This window comes from Calidris pugnax, unplaced genomic scaffold (assembly GCF_001431845.1).
Source record: "Calidris pugnax isolate Ruff unplaced genomic scaffold, ASM143184v1 scaffold273, whole genome shotgun sequence".
NCBI classification, from domain to species: domain Eukaryota; kingdom Metazoa; phylum Chordata; class Aves; order Charadriiformes; family Scolopacidae; genus Calidris; species Calidris pugnax.
Genome location: NW_015094508.1, coordinates 13,459,657 through 13,484,108, shown reverse-complemented (window position 1 = coordinate 13,484,108; position 24,452 = coordinate 13,459,657). Strand labels below are relative to the sequence as shown.

Here is a 24,452-nt window from a genome sequence, read left to right as displayed (position 1 = left end):
CATCAGAAATGTTTTTTAAAAGCAGACAAAGAGCTTCTTGCTGCTTTATTGCAGGATCAACCTCCCGCCGCCAAAAAAGAAAAAAAAATTCAGACCCTCTTTCACCTTCCTGAGAACATCCAGGGAGCACTATAGTGTGTTATCATACACAAAAAGATGGACTCCACTTATTTTTCAATGCTTGCCAAATAAAGTATCATACAGTAAATATTTCACAAATTTTACTAGAGGAACTAAAGGTGAGGTTGCAATCAAGCAGCCATTAGCAAAATATTAAATGGACCAAACACCAGCTACTGCTGGTTTGGACAACAACCTCTGGTAACTTCTAGTCCCACTTAGTGGCCAATTCAGTTATTTTTCATTTAGAATATCTGGTTTATCTTTGACAACAGACAGAAGGGGGGGGAGGGGGGAAAGGTATTCATTCCTGTGCTTAGTAGGGCTTTAGAGTGGCAAGCTATTAACTCAGGCTGCCAGAAAGTAATGTCATTGAACGCATTTCAGAAGGTTGTCTCTCTGTAAAGCACAGATGAGACAAAAGCACAGCTTTATGGTAGAACTGCAAAATATGCTTAATCATTTGCCTTAGTTAAACTGAGTACAAAACTGCAGTGCTCTATTTCTGTGTCAAAAACATAGCTACTCTGCCTTACAGGGAGGCAAAAAAGAGGTAGAATTTACAAAATACAGTAATAGAAAATAATGACCTATTTCAGGAGCTTTTTGAGAAACAACTATAAATCTATTAGACTTTTATACTTAGTATCATCCAGCATCATGTCATTTTCAAATATAATCTGATTTTATTTGTGAGATGGCTTTGCATTCAGGTTTTTGTTAAACCAGAAGGTGAATATAATACTGTAGATAAACAGCAGAAAAAGCACCAGAAATGGTATCATGTCATCCTTCAATATTCATTTAATTAAATAAATCTTTATCAAAGTAGGTAGCTAAATTTATGCAAATCTATTTTAATAGTGATTCTATGAAAATACTTTACAAAATAATTCTCATTACACTTGCTGCAAAAACGGCTTAGAAAACAGCAGTTATTTTTCTCATGTTTTTAGCACTTCCTTTTAAAATATATTATGATATTTATAACTACAGAAATTGGGACAAGCAAGAAATTAAATGACTGAATCGTGGTGGTATGTGCCAAAGCACAAAACACTTCCTAGCCATAAGCATGCCAAATTAGGGAATGCCATAATTTACTGGAAATGTCACCATGCCAAATTAGTAGGCAGTATAGGTCACATCTGGAAATAGTGGACTTGACAGTTTAGAAGGCAATGACTCAAAATTTGAACTACGCATTTTTTATAAAGAAGGTCAGTATTCGATATATTCAGCTTACGTACAACCTTCAAACAACGAGCATTCTAGGAAATCTACTCAGTTATAAATGGTTTAAATTTCTCCTGAAATAGAAAAATATGATTGTGTATTTTAATTTCTCTGTGATTACAAGAGTATTGACTTCATAATTTCAAGTGCTAGTCACCAAACTCAAATGTAGATTCAAGTGGTTGCTAAAATTTCTAATATTCTCAATAGCAACCCATCTCTGCTTATTGCGTTGATCATCCCAAATGTATTTTTGGTCTTTGTTGTTAGCAGAAAGACGATAGTTACTCTGTGCTTTTTTTTTTCCAAAAAAGCTTTTCTACTAGCATCTGTATGTAACTACACTTACTGGTGAGTGATAACTCTTTATTCCATTCTGGTTCTTGTGTAGCTCTTTTTGGAGAGACCTGACTAGTTTTTTTGTAGGAATAAGATCTTAGCAAATTATGTTATAACCATATAAATCTTACCTCTTCCCACTGGTGTATGTATCTAATCAGTCTTGAGAGGCGTAATAAACGTAACAGGCTGAGGATTTTTGTAAATCTCACAATACGAAGTGCTCTTGCTGTCTTGTAAACCTCTGAATCCATTCCTTTTTCTACAATGAGAAAGATATAATCCACTGGTATTGATGAGATGAAGTCAACCACAAACCAGCTTTTTAAGTAATTCATCTTAATGATTTTAGGGTCCAGTATTATTTCAGAGCTGTCTTCATTTACAGTCCCAGTTCTAAAATTCATGATCAAGTCCAATAGAAAAACAGTGTCTGATGCCACATTGAAAATAATCCATGGCGTTGTTGTTTGTTCTGTGAAGAATGTGATTCCAACCGGTATAATGACAAGGTTTCCGACCATCATTATGAGCATGATTAAGTCCCAGTAAAACCTTTAAAAAAAGGAAGAAACAGAATGGTTGATGTGCTGTGGTAACAGAGGCTTAGAAAAAGGGTCTCAATCATGCCACCAACTTCCCCTTAATGTTTAAACATTTTGTTAATGCTAAGAAAACTCATTGATTTAACTCATTCAATATATTCACAGACAGTAGAGAAAACAAAGTAATTAATGCATTTCATTATGTGCCTTCCTTCTCAAGAATACCCATCTAGGACAAAAATAGCACTATGGCTTCTTCATGGCATATCTGAAAGGTGTGCATGTGTGGTACTCAGTAGACTTGTCAAATTGTCAAAACCAATTAGTGGGTTTATACAACTAAAACTGATGTCTGGTGCCAATCAGAATTGCTTTAGCAATGCAATATTTTTTTAAGGCTTCTATCCAAATGGAAACCCAAATATCTAAGAGATAACGTATTAAATGTAAGCAGCTCTTTGCAAATGTACTCATACCATTACAGTCCTGGAATGAAATTACAGGAAGAGAAAAAAAGCACTGAAGCAAAAATAGAAACAAAAATTAGATAACATCAAAACCTTCATCCACTTTTACAACCTGAATTGAACTTTCATGCATCTTTACAACCTCATATTCTATCTTCTTTCAGAGTTAGCTAAGAAGTCTGGAGAGTAGCTGAAACTTGCATAGTATAAAATGGGTACTACATTTCACCATTTTGCTCCAGAAGTATCTAAAGGCTCCCTCTGATACTGCTAGAATGCTGCTAACAGTGCCTGATACAGATGGTAAAGAGACAGACTCATAACTTTACAATCCATTATAGAAATGGTGAGCAAACCCACCTGTTGCATAAAATATACATCTACCTGGACAGCAGATTTCCAGGGGATGGTACTATATGCTTCACAGATTTTAAGAAAATTATGATAACTGCTAAATGTTAAATTGTCAAAGAACTTTATTCTAGTGCAATAAAAGAACTGAAACTGAAGTTGAGAAAGCCTGAACCCAGTGCATGACCTCTTGCTCTGCTTGAGAACATGATCTGTTCAACTAATCTTGCTTTGGAAAGCCACTGAAACCAGTCAACAGTTCCTCATGGACTCATTACACTTTCTAAAAGACTAGAGGCAGAAATGTCTCCACAATTAACTCCCTGTTTCAGCCCTCCGCAGTGTTGCCCCATGTGGTGCACGGGATAGACATGCCACTAGGACAGCACCACAGCACTGACTTCCAGGCCACTTCCATCACCACTAGCACTGGCCTCCTGCCACACAACAGACACCTTCATCTTGGTAAAAGTTCATGCCATCAACAATAATAACAGCTTAAACGGCCACAGAACATTTCAGAACCACAAGTTTAGTTTTTGCTAGACTTGCACAGAGCATATGGATTACATTAGATTTCAGAGATTGGTTCATGTATCCACCAAATGATCCAGGTTTATAAATTCCCTTTGTTTCAAGTTTATCTGTGAAAATACTTGTTTACAAATTGCTCATCTGAGAATACAAATAATTAACTGTAACTAAAACACACTAAAGGAAGAGTAGTGTAGGATTGAGGGTGGTATGAGAATTCCCAATTTTAAAATTCTTTATTCCAAGATAAACTTACAGACATTAGGCTTGATTATCATTTGAGAGAGGAGCTGGCAAAAACCATTTAACTGGTGCTCATAAATTGCATGAAATAGTCTTTACAACTAATTCCCTGCATACCACAATGTGATTTATGTCTTACACATTTTCAATCTTACAATAAATGTGACTACTAAGTGCTATAAATATTCAGTTTTACCCAGGCTGCATGTATTTTTGCTTAGCATGTGATGGTATTCACCATATCCGTACCGTATCTGGCAAAAACATCCCAATTTCTCTTATCTTTTTAAATTCATGTAATAGCCTTCTTTCTCTGCTAGATTCCTTTTCAATAATCTAGAATTACCATACAGAAGGGACCACTAAATTCATACATCATTGCTGCTGCTATCCACAGGTACAATTACCACAAAGACTTTTACAATGCAATCGACCGAAATACTTCATAAAACTGTTCTGGGAGAATAAACGTCTCCAAGGAACCCTGAAAATGAGTGGAAAACAACTAGGAAATAATCACAAGAGGTGTGCTTGTATCTGTGGCTCACTCCTAAGCAAAGCATTGCTTGATTTCAGATTGACCTTTACGTTTCACCAGCACAGGGAGCAGTTACGCAACGAAGGCTAACCAAAGCTGCACAACAACCAGCCACCCAGCCAGCATAAAATATAATACAGAACCAGGTGTTTTTATCTTACAGTAATCCGCGGCTTAAAGGATCGTTATGTACTGTGATTATGCAAAAAACACTGGAGTTCCTGATGTTCAATGTCAGCAAAAGTGGTAGCGTCAGGGTTTCAGTAATAAAATAAGATTGAATGCTAAGGACGATGAGATTGTACCAGTTTTGTATTTTTATTTTAGCCCACTATATAGTATAAGCTGATTAGTTAGTAAGATAAACTCTTATTATATTACGATTCATTTTTCATTTAGAAATGAATCAGACATTATCTTTTAGGAAAATGTTTCCAAATACCATTCTCTTGGCCATGTTACACAGTATTTTTCTTTCAGGTGAGAAAAACTAGATGCAACTCCCTGTATTGCCCTTCTGTGACCTGTGCAGAGAAAGTAATACAATGCGTTCCTTGCCTACCGGTTCAGAACATCCTATTATTCATATAACCAAGAGCGAGCTGAAAAGCTTCATGAGACAATGGAATGAGCTGCTATTGAAACACTGAGGTAGCCCTTTGTTTCAAATTATTTTTAGCTCTATTTATTTATTTTTGCTAATCCCCCCCAGTGAGGATGGTTATAAATTTAAAACTTACAATCTCAGAGTTCCAGATTTGTGTAAGGTATTACAAAACGCTGACAAAAAGCAGGGAAGAGATAAGCCTATGACATACAATTTTTGAGAATGAGGAAATAAGAGCCTGGGGGTTATGAGATCTTTCAGAGCTCATAATCAGGAGCAAGAACTGACCTTGGCTCCATAGCACACAGCTATAGAGCTTACTGCTCCTCTGGACCTAACCCAGTACCTGGACTGCTAGTAGCCAGTAACTGAAGGTACAGAGGTTGGCAACACATCACACTGAACTGTTCCTGAAACTTTTTAAATGTTTCTGAATGTCTTGGACATTTAATATCTCTAGGTGAAAAATGTCTTCAAGTCATAAAGAAAAGTATAAAAAAAACAGTTTTAAGGTACATTTTTCTAAAGTTTAAAGAATTATTTCATACAGAAATAATAAAAAAAATCACTCTAATTATTACTTTGGTATTCTCAAATAAAATTAGTTGGATTCATAGCCATCTTTCAGTGATCTTTTCACTCATAATATATCTACTATACTTTTGAAACTTACAGTAATAACATGGTGGTTTTTACAGCTCTGGATGGAACATGGTGCTGAAGCTTTGGTGGTTTATCTATTGCCACAGGCTATCTTGGATAGGATGAACAGTTTGTTCAAAATGAGTGCGCACCCAAGCAGTGATAATGAACTACTTAGTATTAATTAATCAATGTTTGTACTAAGCTTAATGATGTAAGGCACTATGAATTCTAACAGGCATTTTATTTTCCACTTTAAACACCCAATCCAAAGAAAGCTGAGTCTTAAAGATGGAAATTTCAGCTCTAAGTTAGTTAATTTGCTCCATAATTTGCTGTATAGACAACTATGTAAAAAGTCATTCAGATTTGCTTTCTTTGTTACTTCCCTATGATACACCCAGATTGACCCAGCAGAAGTTTTTGTGGTCTCACAAACCACATAGTGGAGCAAACAGCATCTCTAAGGCACTGGGTGTTGTAACTTAAGGCAACAGAGCAGTCAGGGATTTGCTTAAAATCAAGTTTTCCAAGTTTCCAGAAAGATCATAAGAGTCTGACTATTTAACAAAAAGAGCAAAACTTATCAGTAAAACTTCATGAAATTTAGTCACATATGCTTATCAGCCATGTTATAAAGTGGAAGGTCTTTGAAAAAGATATTCATTCAAATAGCTTGTAAAATATCTTTCAAACGAAACCTTATGCATTTGAGACACAACTTCACTCTACACATTCAGAGAATCAAGAACTGTAAAAATTTTCACAAAGCTCCTCTTTAGTTAAATACTTTGATTGACTAGCAGATGCTTGGTGAAATGAATACTGAGGGGTTTTTATCTCACCTTCAAACACAGCTTTATTTCTTTTCCTTTCATGGATCATCAGTTCACCTAACAGAGAAATCAATGTGCTATACAAAACAAAACAATCTTAGTAGAAATTACAGTACTGTAACAAGTACTAAACTTAGTATTATCCATGTCAGAAACTGACTCTCATAGGACATGCCATCTTACCCTTGCTGTGCAACTATATTATTCTTTCAGTAAGAGAGATCAAGGCTAGACACACCTGCAAACATCTGCAACTTGCAGATAACTACTGGGATGGATTGAAAAGGGCAGAAGAATGAAGAAGAGAGGGCTTTCTTCAGGGGACTCAAATTCTTTTTATGATTGCCCAGGTGTCTGTGCTTGAAAACTTTCTGAAAAATCATCACCAATTTTTTTTCACAACTTGAAAGTGAGGATATTCTCTTCTGCCCAGCTCTCCATTTTCATTCTGCCTGTCTTGTCTCTCTCTTACACATATACACACAAAAAGACATGCAAATTAAATATGAATTTCCTTCTATTTTAACATGAAATATTGCATTTAACATCCTCCATGAAACAAGTTCTGTCTAAATGTTGCAAATCTATAATGGAGTGGTTCCATGATTTTGGCTCCTGATTTTGGCTCACAATTTTTTTTATTTTAAAATTTCCAAACTTAGAATTTACTGTAACGTATCTGTGTGATCACATTTATACAAATCCATTAAAATGACTAGTGCAGTGCCATTTCTTTACATTGGCAAGTTTTGTACTAGCAAACAGGTTACTTCTGCAGTTGTGTTGTGCTTCTGTGTGTATATAACTGAATGTACTTAATTTTGCAAAGCTTTAGGAAGACAAAAGGTTGTGTTTGGCTTTTTACTTTTTTTTTTAAAGATAAACTGTTCTTCTGAATTTGTTGATTTATATTCTTTATTCTCCTCTATTTCCGCTCTGATAGCTTTTAGCTTATATTAAGTAAAAACAAACAAGGAATCTTGCAAGGCTGAAGCAGAATCCTTTTCATGGCTCATCCCTTTCGGCTGCTAAGCCACACTACAGTACAGTACTAACAGCACCTCCTACACTTCAAGTGCTGAGGCTGAAGGGCAGAAATATTATTAAGTAGAAGGCTGTGACATTTTCTCAGGTGAAAAATTCATCAATAATTGCTCTTCTTTTTTAATTTAAAACATATCAAGCTTAATGATCTTTCACTGACATAGCTAGGTAACCCGCTGAAGCAGCAGAAAAGCTTTTTATACCTGCCAGGGACTGGTCAGTCTGGGATGAGGCAGAGCTGGTGTTCTGAAAACTCAGTTTCCCTGCCCAAATTATAAGCAGTGGTGGACCTGGGAGTCTTTCAGCTTAACAATTTCCTGACTAACACTGAAGTCCTTTACTTCAACTTAGAGATCCAATTTATGTGCCTTGTTGTTATTTCTTAAATATTGATGCAACTTCCTACCTGGTAGCAGAAAAGGAATTCAAAGACAGATTAATAAAATTCAGCAATACTGAGTCTTACATAGCCATAGAACACATCTAAAAATTATGAACTTGCATGATTTCAAACAGATTTTATGAGTTTTATCTCATCACTAAACACACTTAGCAGTGGAGATTTTCAATTTGTTGCTCAGTTGTGATTCTACGCACAAGGCAGATGATTAGATAAATGCAGCTCTCGGGGGACCTGATCAGAGCCCAGTGAAGCCAATGAACAGCAATTTACTACTTTCAAAAGGTTTTGGTTACAGCATTTGGTTAGGTTTAAAGCTTGAGTGCTTCAAAGGCTTGATTACTAGAAAAGAAAATCACAGTACTATCCCTGGAAAGTGACTATAAAATTAACTAATTAACACTATATTAATACATACATATATATGTATATATATTTTCAGTAAATTCAACTAATATTTAACAAGTGTACGTTTCATCACAAGATTTTTAGTTCTTGGTACACAGTCAGTAACTTCTATCTACAGGTTTTACATTATTTTACTTGCATTAACAAATTAAGTCTCAGATTTCTGAGAAATAAAGGCACAGAAGTAATGTTGCCCTCATTTCACATGGGAGAGGAGGAAGGAAAGGACAAAGAGACATTTATATAATATGGCAGTATTATTTAATGATGAGTCTCTTTGGTTTTAGCCAATAATCCTCTATCACAACTGCTTGAATACATCTATGTTTGCAGTTGCTTTTCTTGCAGAGAAACTTATTAAACTACAGGAGGAAGAATTAAAGCCTGACTTCCACTTAACCTTGGGCAAGAGCATTGAGTGCACCACTGCCAGTGGAGCTCTGGTATTGCTTTTGCATTCCCCCCATCTTTACACAGACGTCCTTTCTTCAGCCCCATTCCTCAGCGAAAAAGCAGGGTGGTGATCCTGTCCGGTTAGCTACCAGCTAGGAAAAACTGCTAATGAAGAGTCAGGGCTCACGAGTTAGTTTTCTCCTGAAAAAAAATTCAATCTGTCTATGCTGGCCTGTATGCTGATCAAAACAGGTATATTTCAGATAATCAAGATTGCTTCTGCATCAACCCATGTCGTAGCACTAGTAATGTGCCTTCCTCAAATTTACCTCAAAATTACCAAACTGTTAGACCTCTCAGTATCAGGCAACACTTTGTTTAGGGACTCCCAACTGAACTGTTTCAGTTTCATGCCACCAACCCTTATACCAATTGCAAATTGCCACATATCGATTCTTTAAGTGTCAGCAAACTTCTGTAGTGGATCACTGTAAAATACAGATTCACGTTCTCAAATTAGAAATGACCACTTCACAGGCATGAGAAAAAGTTTGAAAGAGACAGATCTAAAAATATTTCAGCTGCAAAATAATCTCATATCTCATGTTGGAACACTTGCATTAATTAAGAATTTTGTAGTGACAGTAATTTTAAGAGTGCCATTTAGAAACATGACATTTAGGTTGCCTCTATGCTAAGTAAAAATTCACAGGCTTAAATTGGGAGAAGCATTCTGTAATTCTTCTCAACAAGGTATCATGTAAAAAGGAAGGTAACTTCACCCACATCCCCTTGCCAAATCAAGAAAGCCAGACAGTATCATCTAATATTCTGTAAAATATTTTTTTTTAACCAGTTTGATCTCTCAATTATCAGTGTAATCTTTAAAGTTTCTGCTGAGGTGGAAAAGTCCATTTTCTCTACTTGTCTTCAGAGAAGGAGATGATGGGGAAGACATGGCTCAGTAGCTATTGACAGACCTCAGTCATCAGAATTGGTGAGGAGACTGCCCTGTAGACACTTAAATGAGTTGGGACAATTAGTTTTTGGAGGTGAATACCTCTGAGGAAGAAAACACGATGAGGACCACCAACTTCGTTCACATAAGACACTGAGATTCACTTGACATACGTGCTACTACTAACAATTTCATTCTGATAATGAGAGGTAAAACTGGCTTTGTGTATATAACTGTCCAAAGACACAGTACGTTTGGACAAGCAGCTTCAAACACGAATTTTGATTTACTAGAATTTGGTGTATCATTTCTTGAACACATTCATTGAAGGCAAGACTGGACACTATGTATAAACCAAAAAAAAAAAAAAGAGGCAGTCTTCAAATTCAGGAAGGGAAAAATCAGAGACGTGAAAAAAGAACTATAGATAGGCATAAAAAAAGTTGATGGATTATACATGGGGACTTTGTACTTCTACATCATGAGTGAAAACAAATATACATGACTGAATATCTGTACAGGTCTTATGTTTCTACACAGAGGTACAAGACTCTAATGCAAGAATTATGCTTGTGAAAATAACGAGAAACTGAGAAATTTGTGTTCAAATCAAATCAGAATTATAATTTTCTTCATTTTTACTTACATTTTGATGAAAAAGGATTAAAAGATTTCAGACATTTTCCAGAAAAGTCATGGAAAAGAAAAGCTCAAATTCACATCAGAGCAACATGATAAATAATTGTGGTCAGGTCATGTGCATCTCCTTTTGCAAAAGAGCTCAATACCGAGACCTCTCACCAATGCCTAGAGAAATCCGTTCTACTTTCCTCATCTATCAGGGGGCAGCTGAGCTCAGGATCTTACCCCTTTTGGAAATCTGTTACCCCCAAGCCATGCTGTGTCTCCTGAAGAGAGGTACACTGCTGACGTGTTCTCTTTCCATAAACAAATATAAACTAGAGAAGGAACCAAACACTTCTTCCCGGGGAAGGCAACCACTAGACTGGAGAGGCATTGTCACTTTTTTGCTCCATCAAAGCAGAACAACCCTGAGAGGTGATATTGTACTGACAGTATCTGTGCCAGAAGTGTTATGCAAAGTAAATGTACAGGTTTAAATCCTTGCCAGCAGAGGATGGAAATTACTCTGCAATTTCAACTTCTGGGCTGACCAGTTTTGATTCCTGAGCGGATACAGGAGACATTCAGGTACAGGCTCAAATACACACATTGAAAAATTGTACTAGTTTGATTATTTAATTGTTATTTTATTAACTGAATTCATCATATCAATTTATCTAAACATCAACCAATTGAAAATACAATGTGCACAACACAAAACATTTTAAGAAATGAAAGAAGTAATCTTCCACAAGCTTGCTTATACCTTTCCCCATGTGTATTTATTACAAACCCCTTTTTACAGGGTGATGCACCTTAGGAGCTCTGCGCTAATGAGGGGGTAGGATGGAAAATGCTTGGCTAGGAAGTTCAATATTCAGTTTTAGCATTATCTTACAAAACATAATTTCACACTTCATACATTGAAACACCTGTCCCTACCAGAAATAAAATGCAGCTCTTGCACATTTCTCCTTCTACCAGCCACATTCAGAAATCCCCATTTTTTTCATTATTCCACTTGTATCCGGATCTCTCTGCTGGCCGTTTGTCTTCCACAGTACTTAAGCAGATGCAATGTAATTTTAACATTTCTTTACAAATTCTTTACATACTGTGCATTTGAGTCTTACCATCCCTTTGACAGCATAGCACTCTGCCTGAATTGCCTAAACAAATCAACTAATTATGCAGTTATACAGAGCAGTGATCAGATAGACCTGATATTCACTTGCTTAAAACAAAAAGGAAAACCCAGAAAAACAAATAAAGCAAACAAGAAAGAGAATACATGATGTTCCAAGATGTTCTATTTACTGGCTTAAATAACCGTGATCTTGTTAGTTTTACCTCTACTCCTCCTGTCATCTTTTCATGCTGTTTATCCTCTAACGCTCCAGCAAGCTCCGCGCAAGGGGGCCTGAGCAAAACCTCGTGTACTGCCCTTACGAGCAGCTCAGCCACGGGTGGAGAATTGGATTACAAACCAAGTTTCCACCTCCGACATTTTATGGACATTGGTCAGTGTAATGAATGCAATTGCTGAGTGGCCCTTTTGCAGTTTAATTCAGTATATGGAGGCGAAGTTTTTTTGGATGAAATGACTTTGGTCCTTCTTTAATAAGCAAACAATCAGATGCCTTCCAAAACCCCCCAATTTATTAATTTTTATTTGCTAATTAATTAATAGTAATTTTATTATTTTTTATGTGCAAAAGTGGAGATAACCTGCATTGTCAAGTACTCCAAGAGATTGCCTTTACATGCAATGAGGCCTTTCTTCCTTCCAGTACACCTTTGCCAGCAGCAATACTGCAGGTCATATCCATCGTTCGGTTGTAATTAGAAAAAGAGGTTCCATTACATTTTTTCACATGTATACACAATACTGAAATAGACGCTCAAGATCCATTTCTAAAAACAGTACATATTAAGATTACAAATTATGCATTGCAGGTATTTATTGAATTATGGCAGATTATTGGCTTGAAATACATTTGCTAATTGTTTTATTTTAGTTCAGTCATTTAAATGGTTGTTGAGCCACTGGAAGATATTTGTTACCAATATGTAGATTATTTTAAAATTCTATTCTATTTTCATTGAGACAGACCATCCAAAGTGGAGCTGTTACACAAAATATGTATATTAGATAAAGGTGTTTTCCTTCACAGTCAACCTTTTTTTCTTAAAAAAAAAAAAAGTGACTTTATGCTTCAGAAAAACATGTCAGTTTTCAGCTCGAAAAATAAAAGATTGATAAAGATATTAAGATCTTAAAAATTATTCAAACTTAACCACAGGCTTTGTTATATGCTTCACCTATAAATATTTATCAGAAAAAAATATAAAAGGGAATTATTTAATAATCTACTTCTCCACTTTATATTTGGTAGAGTGTTTTGTTTTTCACAGTTGACTTTGAAGTCTCTCAGTGAAAAATTTCTCTTTCTCCGATCTTCGGGCATTCAAATGAAGTAGTTCATATTCCTTAACAATGGCACAGCCCTCATGCTGCTCTCGAGATCAGTCACACGGTACAGGTCAAGGGTGACAGGGGAAAGTGTTTGCCTGCAAGTAAAGTTGCCTGTAATCATAGCCACTGATAAGCGCCTCTAAAATAAGCACTCAAAGCAACTTTGGTCAGGAACCTATGACCTGAACTATAAACAACCGCAAAAGTGCCAAGGAAGCCATTTACTCCCGTACAGACAGATGACTGTTGCTTTGATACAGCAAAACAAAAAGAGCTTCCCTGTACCATGGTGAATAAAACACCAGATGTCCATCTTTATCTTCCATCCATATTCACTCAAAATGAAGTTGCCTAAATATAATAAATAGGTTTCTGCCTTTCAGCTAATGAAAACATTTTACTTTGGAGATCTCAAAAGAGGTTTTAGCCACAAGCCAATTTCCCTCAGAAAAACAAAATTTAATTTAGCCAAATATTTATAATTCATTTTTGGAGGACAGTGAGTTATGAACCATTCAAACATGTTTAAGCTAAAGATGTGTAATAATTAGGACAGCCAAATAGACGTTAATAATTCATCGGTGGAGAACAGCAAGAAATTGAGGGGGAAAAATGATTAATAGAACTTTTCATCATAATTTTAGAAAAGATATTGATCTGTAAATTGCAAATGAAAATATGTAATAATGGCAGAAACGGAACACGAAGCGTACTCAAATTATTCTGATATAGTAGTTCTGCAAATGGGTGCACCCTTCTCAGCACCCATAGGTGACGTTTTCCAAAAATCAGTTTTACCATTTACGGCTCCGTATGGCTAGAATTCTGAAAGATGTTCAGACACCGAGTCCAGATGCTTACCAGTATCTAGGTCCCTAGCTCGGTCTGAAATCCAAAGATAGATAGGCTCCTGACTTCCATCGCGGATCTTCATCTAACATCCTATAGATTTGCACACTCTGTGCAGAGCACTGGGTAAAACTGACATTTTCAAAGCTGTTCCAGAAATGGAAAAGTTTGTGCTGGAAACATGAAACCAAGTTAAATATCATATTCCATTTGCTCATTTTGCCAGTGGCATAAAATCAGTATGTACATTCGACGTTAAGATGAGTTGCTATTCAGTGACGCTTTATGGAATTACAAGTCAGTAGCCCCAGCAGGAACATCTGCTGCCATTTTATGCAGATTCATGGTACCTGCGTTCCTGGGCTATAAAGCTAGCTCTCCTTCCCTGAAGCAAGTCTGAACTCTGTCACGCTGCGAGGAACAAGTGTGGGAGTGGAAGTTCACTGCAGTTCTCCCATCCTTTCCACAGAAAGATAAATTTGGTCTAGCCTGTGGAGAATGTAAAAGTTGGCTGCAGCTTAGAAATGATAGAAACAACGATGGTCACATCAAGCAATGTTCATACAGTCCTGGGGAATGAGGGGGTTGGTGGTGGAAACTGCTGAATAACACTGACAGGTTTCATAATACTGAGGGAGTATTTCTCAGGCCTGTCTTAATGAGAATCATCCCCTGACAGAAGAAAATTAGCCTTCACGTGAACGACAGAGCACAGCATACAGGCAGACTAACAGAAAATCTACCTTTAGGAAACAGGAACAGGGGATGATTTAAAGGGAGGCAAGGCATTTTAAACTCATAGCTAATACCTTTAAATAGCAAACTAAAATCAATGACATTTAATTGGATTCAGTCATCATTTGTGTCATATTTAGTTCACATCTCACTAAGTACTTATTACTCGCTAAGTAATATGCATATGAAATAATACAATTATTGGGTCCTGTGTTTAATTCTTTTCAACATCAAAAACCTTGAAATTGTTTTTAGAATTATTCTTGCATTTCGGAGATCAGCCATCATAATAAATTCACTACTTCAATACATACACAATAAGAACATGTACAGATGCTACTCAACTTTTCAATACCCAGAGTATATCACTGCATTTAATATTCTGTTCTAACTTTCAAAAAACACCTCTAAGTTAGTAAAAACATGTATTTCAGACATTTACTGACAGAATGCATGTAATTAAAAGTCAAGTTTGGTCATGTGGGCACTTAAATTAGGTTACTTATCTCTCACTTGTCCCACACATGCAACATCTATTGCTTAATAAGCCATTGGATTTCAGACATTTTCGATTTTGACCCTTTTTAAATGCTCTGTTAGATTACCTACCATCTGGCAGTGCTTACTCTTGATACCACATTCCTTTTGCATTACAGAAGTGTGTTTCTTATAATTATACCTTTAATGTGATAGATATATGCAACACTAGAATTCCCATGCTGGCAGTAAATGGGCCAAGGGGACAATTTTGGCAAAGTATCTTGTTACTAGGTCTATGGTAACAGCATGTTCAAATGCATCAGGTTGCAATTCTCAACAAAAAGCTTCCCAGTCATGGGAAATAGAAAAAGTATATAGAATTATTTTTTTATTAATACAAAAAGTTGTTTATTGACAAACCCCAAGAAACTATGAAGAACACTTAGGCTAACTTCTCCTTACTAGTTTGAACCAACAGCTCAGTACCTAATAGCTAACAGACTCAGTAAGAATGGGAAACTACATAGCAGAGCTAAGAAATTTCAAAAAAATAATAAATCAATGCATCATTTCCATTTGCATAAAGGAATTCGTTATCTTCAGGAAGAGATGTAGGAGGGAGAAGGAAAAACAGAATGAGGGAAAAGATAAGTTGTTTTCAAGAAAAAAAATCTGTTAGGGATGACATCACCACGCTCTTGCTAACTTTCAAATGACAACTGCAAATTGCCTATAGCAGGATTTCACTACCTGAAAATTAGACCATAAGAAATGCTATAAATAGAAGACAGAAAATGCAGGATTCAGTACTTAGAGAGTCACCTCGATAACAGTTTCCACGAACAGTGGACATGCACCTCTGAAAAACATGACATCTCTGAAGTACTCTTGGAAAGGTTGGTAACAAGAGGGGTAGCCAATTATTAACTGAAACTTGAGGTATATGCCTCATTTATTTTACTATTATGGTTGTTTTCCAAATTTGTGTCTAAAAGACTAATGCCTAGTTGGAAAAGGAAATCTTTGTGTTACTACTGAGCTTGTCTGGCACTAAAGACAAGGTGAACCAGAGTGACAGACAAGTTTAGGGTGGCTGTTATCTTCACTGAGAAATCAAGCGCAAACAAGCCCATATGCAGCCATCCCAAGGAACCTGTAGTCCAGAGTGTGTTTGGAGAAACCAGAAGCTTGCAAGTGTATACTTTCAGTCATAAGATGTTTTAGGGGGTATTATTACCAACTACTGGTTTCATAGTAATTTCTCTACCAGACAGAAATCTTAAGTCCTGCTGGGATGAACAGAGCGAGGGACGTAACTCAAGATCCTGATGGAAAACCTCTCAGGAGTCATGTGAAAGCTTGATCACATCCCCATGGTTTTGCAGCCATACATTTATTCCATCTCCTTGGTACAGCTAGATAGATCTTACTCTATGTATCTTATAGGTATCTTATATCTGTAAGTTCTGTATGTTTTCCATAGCTTTGACCTACAGCAAGTTAGAATAATCATTTGTCATTAGGATCCTATGATATATTACCGTAAATTTACTGCAATCTACAGGTTTGCTTAACATCAGATCATATCAGAACCACACTGCCTATTGCTGCATTCATGCCATAAAGAGAGGTGCTTCTTGGAGGATCTGTTGAGTTACAGTAAGATACAGCAGAACCAGCCAAGGAAACATCAATACTTCCATACTTCACACTGCTGACAGGAGAGAAAAAAACTGGAGGCAGCCAGAGTATGCTATGTATAGAATTGGAAGATTTGATATTGTGAGGGCACGTTTTATTTCTGTGGGGCTCTTTATATACTGGAGCTTTAGCACCAGAGCAAGCTTCAGTGGATTTCAGACTGAGAATTGGATGAAAAAGAGTAATACTGCCTAAAAAAAATGCTGCAGTAGACACAATTTTTATGTGTATTCACTATTTTAAATTACATCATTTAAAAAAACAAACCAAACAAAGCTAAAAAGCAACATAAAAACACAACCTAGCTTTGACTGTGAGCATAAAGCAATCTGTGCTTTAGTTGAGAACAAAAGGTATTAACAAGAATTAATGCTAAATTCCAACAATTAACAAACTATTTGTTAATTAACGTGCTTCTTTAGAAAAGATATCTACATAAACAACATAGAAGTTAATCAAATAAGAACGAAATCCTATTCTTAGCTACATGATGCAACTCCAGTTGTGGGAACTTCACTGGCATAAATAAATGGTTTGTGGGTTGTTCTGGGTTTTTATAAACATGTAATGGAAACAGACTGCATTTCTTTTGTAATCAAATTTACATTTTCCAAACACAAGTTTACTCCAGACTTACTCCAGTTGTATTACAAGCCAAGGCAATAAGTTTATTGCAAAATATCATGCAGCTTGCCTGAATCTCACTATCATCAGATTAAAAGATATTAGCAGAGATTTTATGGAAGCTAAATGACAGTGTCCTTGAGGTAGTACTGACATTGATTCCAGCCGATACAGTTTTTGGTTATTAACATACCTTACTATGTGTCTAGAACAAGCCCTCCAATAATTAGAGCTGAATACACTACCATTTTTAAAATTAAATCATGCCTCTGGGAAAGAATCAGAGAATAGACAGCTAAAGGACTTTCAAGCAATTAACAAGAACTATACTGTCAGGTTAAAAATTAAACATTGCAAAGTAGGTTAAAAGTTTCCTCTATCTCAAAAATTGTATATTGACATAGAAGACAGCTCTTGGGCATGGTGTTGAGTGAAAGCAAAGGTGGGAATGGATAACTCTTTTTCACAACCAAATGAAGTATATTTTTCTACCAATTTTCACATTCTACTCTCCTCTCTAAAAATAGCATTTTGCCCCCTAGTAACTTCAAACCAAGTCTCTCAAAAAAAATCTGACAATTTTTAATTAAATATTACAAGACATTGATCTTAGATAGGCAGTAATGCAGAGGTAAAGATTCATACTTTTTAAGTGACGTCTGATTTCATTTGTCTCTATTTCTGCTGTCCCAGGCTGAAGAATCAGAAACTGAGCCACTTAAATTTTAACTTTATTATATACTCATAAAAAAGACTAAGAAACTTATCAAACTATGCATTTTCATTTATCTTTGTAGCCCCTCAAACCCTGAAATCAAATCCTAAATCCAGACCTTTATTTACTATTTCATGCTTTTACATAGTATTCCAATTCACAGTTCCCTCCATATACTCAAGTCCAAGAAACCTAATATAAAGAAAATTATAAGATTAGAAGCATTGCTTATTTTAACGACCTAACAAATAAAGTGCAGTACACATTCAAAAATGTGTAGTCTTGCTAAAATAATCAGTCTGAATAACAGAATCAGTACTTTTTTCCCCACAGACCCACGCATGATGCTGATCTTAAAAGATCTAAATTTTGACAAGTATATATATAGATAATATTAATCAAGTGCTTTTTTCTTACTGCACTCAAAACAAAAAGTCAGAAAAATGAGGAGGAAGTCTCATGATATTGAGCATCCCAGGTCAAAGTTTAAAGACTTACATATAACCTCTCTAAAACATCACCTTTTAGATTACTTACAGGAATGCTGTAACATTTTGTTTTGACTTTGGTTTTTTTTTTATTTTTTTAAACATATCTCAAAATCATGACGAACATATTTAGATTTAATAGACTTATTTAGATTGTGAAGAAGGTGAATATTCTAAAATAAAACATCATGCAGAAAAAGAAGTACTTGTGTACTTCTCCATACATGCTGCCAGGGATCCTTCAAAACAGCCCAAGTTAAATTAACAGTACCTCAGAGAACTGAGGAATTATTTGAGTTACACTCACTGAGCTCTTTCTCTGCTGTAAACTTTATTCTATGTTCAAGTACATAACACGTCAAAAATGTGAAAGGAAATGCAATGATTGTTTATCTAGTACTAGAATGGACATAATGAAAATTGGGAAATGTTTAAAATAGATGTGAGTTCGAACTATGCATTAGTATTCTACATTGTCTAGAGACATAAGGATGCCTTATCAATAAAAACAATTGTTTTCCTTGAATAAAGGCATAATCCTTCCCACATTCCCTAGATGTCCGGAAAATAAGTGGCTGCTGCACCAATCTCAGGTGGACTCAGCTGGCTTGTTTTTGTGGTTCTCAAAGAAAATCTTGAAGGGGATAAAAGTATATGGCCCTCATGAGCCGAAAAGCACAACATACACCTCTAGATATCCATTTTCATTCATACATGCTTACAAATGGTAAAAAAAAGAAATGCCAGTAGCTAGATTTAGTCAACTAGGTTTCATAACAAATGAATCAGTGACAGCCAATGATGAGACATTATTCAATATTAAAAATAATGAGAACTGAAGATGAAAAACAACCTAATGCATTTCTGGCCCGTATTCCACATCAAAGCATTTCCAATAGAATATTTTCCTTCTTATTTTTGGTCCTGCTTCCTAATTTAGATATTTGTTGCTGCAATTTCACCCCATTGCTTCTATGTAATTTCTTTCCTCTTTGTAACATCCATTTATGTATTTGAGGACCATTATCATATTTCTCTTCAGCCTACCTTTATGGGAGTTGTATTTTACCTGGGGAACTATTATAAAGCTTAATATATAAGCTATTGTCAGAAAGAATTTTCAGACATTATAAGTTCATTATTTAGATTAATGCTACAATTTTGTCATTTTATCCTTTGAGGCATTTACAGAAGTGCAAAAATTGTTGGAATGCAGCAAATAAAAAGCCAAGCACTACTAATAATCTTTTTAATACTAAGTGGTTGTCTATGTTTAGTCACATACAAAGAATGAATGTTCAAGTAACAGGAGTAGTTTAACTGTACAAAGTTCTTCTTAAATACAAATAGAAATTATAGTTGCCACAGTAGCATTTGAAAATGATGCATGAAAGATAGCCCTAGGTAAAACTGTGTTTCAGTCATAAAAACATAAATAATTAAAAAAAAAAGAAATCAGTTTGTTCAAGAAGAGTGTACAGTATAATTATAAATCCCTGATTATCAGTTTATTAGCAAATAATACAAAAGTCTCAATACTGTAAGAGAACCTCATGACAAATCCTGAGAAACAAGACTCAGATGACTATCTCGAGAATCCAAAACTACAGACATTTCTTACTCCTACACTACCAATGACATAATGCATCCATTAAAACCCACACTAATTTGTATTTGATCTATTTAATATAAACCAGCATGATTTATATACTTAATTTTGCATACATATATCTACATCAATTACATTTAATCATGATACAACACATTTTCTCTTCATTGCATATGGCATTACCTTCCAACTCTGCTGCTCTATATAAACCTAAGTATGTTACAGCTCACAAAAAGATAAATCTCATTTGCTTCAACTGAGACATTACAGACATGTGACAAAAGAGAGGGACAAAGTACTTACTCTAAGCTTCTTAAAATATAAATGACAGGTATAGCATGTAGAATGAAGACCAGTCCCAAAGAAGAATATGTTTCAAACCAATGCATGCACAAATTTTAAAAATACATGTGTGAGCTGCACATATAACATGCACAGTCTACCACGTTAGGGTGACTGCTGGTGGTGAAAGGCAGGTCCAAAAGATAGGTTCAAATTGAAAAGAAAACTGATGCATAAGGCAAATGTAAGTTCAAAACTGAGAGAAGTGTAACAAAAAGGCATGAGGCACACTAACACTTCACAACTATGACTTTCAGTTTGGCAAATACTTAAATGGAAAAATAACATGCAAGTGAAGTGTGCATGACAACATGGATGGGTTGCATAAAACTGCAAAAAATAACAATGTTTTTTAATGGTAACAGACACAAAAATATTCTTCTGTAAGTGCCTGGATGTACACATGCAAATATTACCGTGTCTTTCACCCCAATTAAAACCCATTGACATTAAATTTACTTAGAAGGTAGCACTGAAAGAGCTGACTATGATTCATAACGATTTATAAGATCGACCTCATACATTTACATGATAAACCTCAAATATGTATACAAAAATGTTTTGAAACTGGAATGCCACATGTTAAAAAAATCCGGCATACCTTTACTATTCACTATGCTCTGTAATTTTCAGTTCAAGTTTTAGAACTATCTTTGCTTTTTCTTTTCTGTTATCTTTAAAATAAGGCTTTGAGGCCCTTGAATAGATGCACAGTTACCCAGAGAGCTTCTCTCCACATAAAACGTCAATAGTTTTTTTGCTACTGTTGCAAATGAGTTCATACTTTGTATTCATCTACACAGGAAAAAGACCTTCAGCAAGGTGCCTGCCCTGTACCGTCTTATCCGCTACCCTGCCAGACAGCTCCGCGTTACAGTCTTACTTCACTTCTTCTTGAAGCCAATTAAAATTTTTGTCCCCACTTCCAGTCAAACATCCCGCTGAGAACTGTAACCACCACGCAGTCTCTCTCATACATTGCTATTTCTGGTCAAAAGATGCCTCTCCCGTGTGACTCTGGAGGTAGTAACTGGGGTTTTTCTTGATTGGGGACTACAGATGCCCTAGCTGATATCATAACAAAACCAAGATTTCCATGAGAGCGCGAGTTTCCCTGCGTACCCAAAGACAGGGAGGGAGGGAGATGCTACGGGGCTGGACCAACAAGCTCTCTGAGCGTTAAAGAAACTCCTGACATGTAGAAGGACACTGAGTAATTAACCACCTGAAAAACCAGCCACATCCACTAGTAGCGGAAGGCCGTAACACATAAAAGTCACCCAAAGGCACGTCCCCAACAACGCTGCTATGAAAGGAGTGAAACATGTATGACAGCAGCAGAACCACGTGCAGTCGCTCCCATCTCCCGCTGGCTTCATGCTGCTCTCATCCAGCAGCTGCGAGGCCACCAGCCTGGACCAGCAATGTTCTCCCATGGGCTCGTTCTTCCACACGTGAGGAGGGACGGCCGGAGGCATTCGGTATCTCACAGAAAGCACGCAGGACTTCAATAAACTCTAACCGAAATACTGACAATAAATTCACTTTTGTGAGTCATGCAATTACACAGAATTTTTTTGTCCAAGTTTAGAGACACAGTAATCACAGCTGCGAAGAGATAAACAGAGGTCTTGTGCTGGGTTTGATGTGCATTAGGTGCTTGGTTTACATAACAGCTTCCAAATTAGACACTAACCTCAGAAGACTGGGAAAAGACAACCAGGAACAAAATGGTCCCCTTGTGGAAAAATTATGTAATACTTATTGAATTTATTCTCCAAGGGTGTATCTGCCTGGTGAAACACAGGCAGGACGGAGAGCCATAAAACTACAGACTAAGCCCCGCAAGGATGCGAGTAACGGATTCCCAGAGCACCGTGTTTAGAGACACAGCTTCCACACTCCGTTCATAGCAAAAAATGGGGGCAGGAGAGTAGAGGGATGCTGCTCGCCTCCCCCAGACAACACCACAAAATATTGTTCAGTGTAGGTAAACATACACAGTTTTATAAAGATCATGAGAATGAGGTCAAGAAGTGTAACCAAATACATCAAAGTAGTCCAGCAAATGCATACAAGCACTAGAAGTAGAAAAACTGAAATAAATGAGAATCCACAGGAGCCTGTACCAGAATTTTTCCATCTCTTACGTGGTTAACCCAATATTCTCCTAAGTGTGCCTATATTTAAGATTTACTGTGATGTTCATTTTCATATGTGCCCTAATAGTTCATATGTTTACAAACACCCTAGTAGTGGGTAGATTTGCAAACTTACTTTAAATTTTCACATTTGGATACCATAAAATATTTAGGTTTTTTACCTTTTTCTTGTTATTTTGGTACAAAATTTAGTTTTTTCCCTTGGTGGTATCAACATTAGCATGGTGAAATTAGAATAAACCTGTTTCTTTGGATGCTTTAAAGCTTGTCTACAAACAAGCATTATATATATATCACATGGAAAAATAAATCAAAACAACTCCATACTTACATACGCATTTATTCTGATACAGAGACACTGTTAGGAGGCACTTACTAGCATTGTCACAATTCCCATATAAGAAGATGCGTACCCTATATAGTTCAACTTCTTCACCTGTTTCTACAAACACTGCCACCCAAAACAAGCAGTACCATTATACAGTCACAATTATTTCAGGAGAAATAACACAAACGACTCATATTTCTCAGTGACAAAGTCCTATAATGACTAAAAAATTGGGTCCAGATCAGGCCACATCACTGCAAGACTAATGAAAGACTATGAACTTTATTTTAAAAATGAACATCTCCATTCTAATAAAATGAAAACATCATAAAAACCCCAGAAAATTCAGTTAATTTAAGAATATGCAGACAACAAGCCTGAAAAGGATGCAGTGTTGTTTACTTCTAGTGAAAAAATATAAGTAAACATATGCTACGATCTCTAAACCTTACCACAGGAAGAATTAGGGCAGAATTAGAAGACATTTCTGTGGCAAAACAGAATCAACATACCTATCACCTATTTCAAAGTTACATGCTGGGCAATATGATGCATAAACTCCTATTGCCCAAAAGATCATTGGGTTGTGTACCTCACTCAGAAACCAAGTTTACAACAAAATGAGGGAATTTACTCGCAAGAATAATCTCATTCATTTTATTGGAATCCTCACGTGAATAAAGTTACTCATGCACACACGCAGGTAAGTAAGAGGGCATCAGACCCCCGAAATCCCTTATGCATGCTACCATCACACCAGATGTGACCCGCTACATCCCCCTCCGGCTGGCAGAAAGGGAGTGGGTGGACTCTTGGCTCTCTCCCCCCTTAATGCACCTGCTAGTGCAGCTGAGCTGGCATGCAAGGGAGAAAAGGTACTCCAGGAAAAGAACGAGTGCAGCTTAATGCCTCCAGGGAGCCAGGAAAAAAGCAGGGATCTGAAGCACGATTTCGAGTCATAACTGAGTGCTGCCCTGCTCCTCCACTCTTGTAGCTGTACTGCTCTCGGGCTCGACTGCAAGGTGCTAGCACAGCTCACTGCGTAACACCTCACTCTCAATAGTCCCACAGAAACTTGGGCTTTGGAAGTGTTTCTTCCTGTTCCCACTGGAAGCGCGTTCTATTTTACCTACTTTTTCTTAGAAGATGCATGTAACTCTTGAAGGTTCTGGATTTTCCCTTTTTGAAACATGGTCTCCGGTGCAATTCACTTATTGTATACATGCGGGCTGTTCAATTCAAGCCGTTGAGTAAATACGCTTGACACCACCGATCACTCTTCAGCAAATATGGTAGAGAGTGTTAAATTTACAAAGGCATGCAGCCAGCTGGCATAGAGGACACAATGAAATAATCCTTCGCTTGAAATGCAATTTTAAAGGGAAGTGGCTCTTCCCGAGAATTTATTTGCTCTGCTTTTCACAGGACTGCTCCAGTTCTGCACAGCCTCAACTTAAAGTGTTGAAAGCGGGCACGAACCTCGCCCAGCCAACGCCGATTTACCTGGGGAAAACCGCCGTTTTCCCAGGCGGCCTTCGCTGGGATAAAGTTAATTCCCGGCCGCCGCTCCGGCCACGGCGGGCTTCCTTCTCCCGACCCACCTTGAACAAGTGTTTTTTGAAGAGAGCCCGCACCCCGGGGTTGGGGGGAAAGGGGGG

At 36.7% G+C, this 24,452-nt stretch overlaps 1 protein-coding gene across 1 annotated transcript in view; it reads right to left on the bottom strand.

Moving 5' to 3' along the window:
- Positions 1-24,452, bottom strand: part of HCN1 (hyperpolarization activated cyclic nucleotide gated potassium channel 1) — a 200,465-nt gene that overhangs the window by 172,987 nt on the left and 3,026 nt on the right. Inside the window, exons 3-4 of the mRNA XM_014964861.1 lie at positions 4,258-4,319; positions 1,827-2,250 (exon numbers count right to left, since the gene is read on the bottom strand). Coding sequence (XP_014820347.1) covers positions 1,827-2,250; positions 4,258-4,319 — 486 coding nt within the window. The remainder of the gene's footprint in view (positions 1-1,826; positions 2,251-4,257; positions 4,320-24,452) is intronic.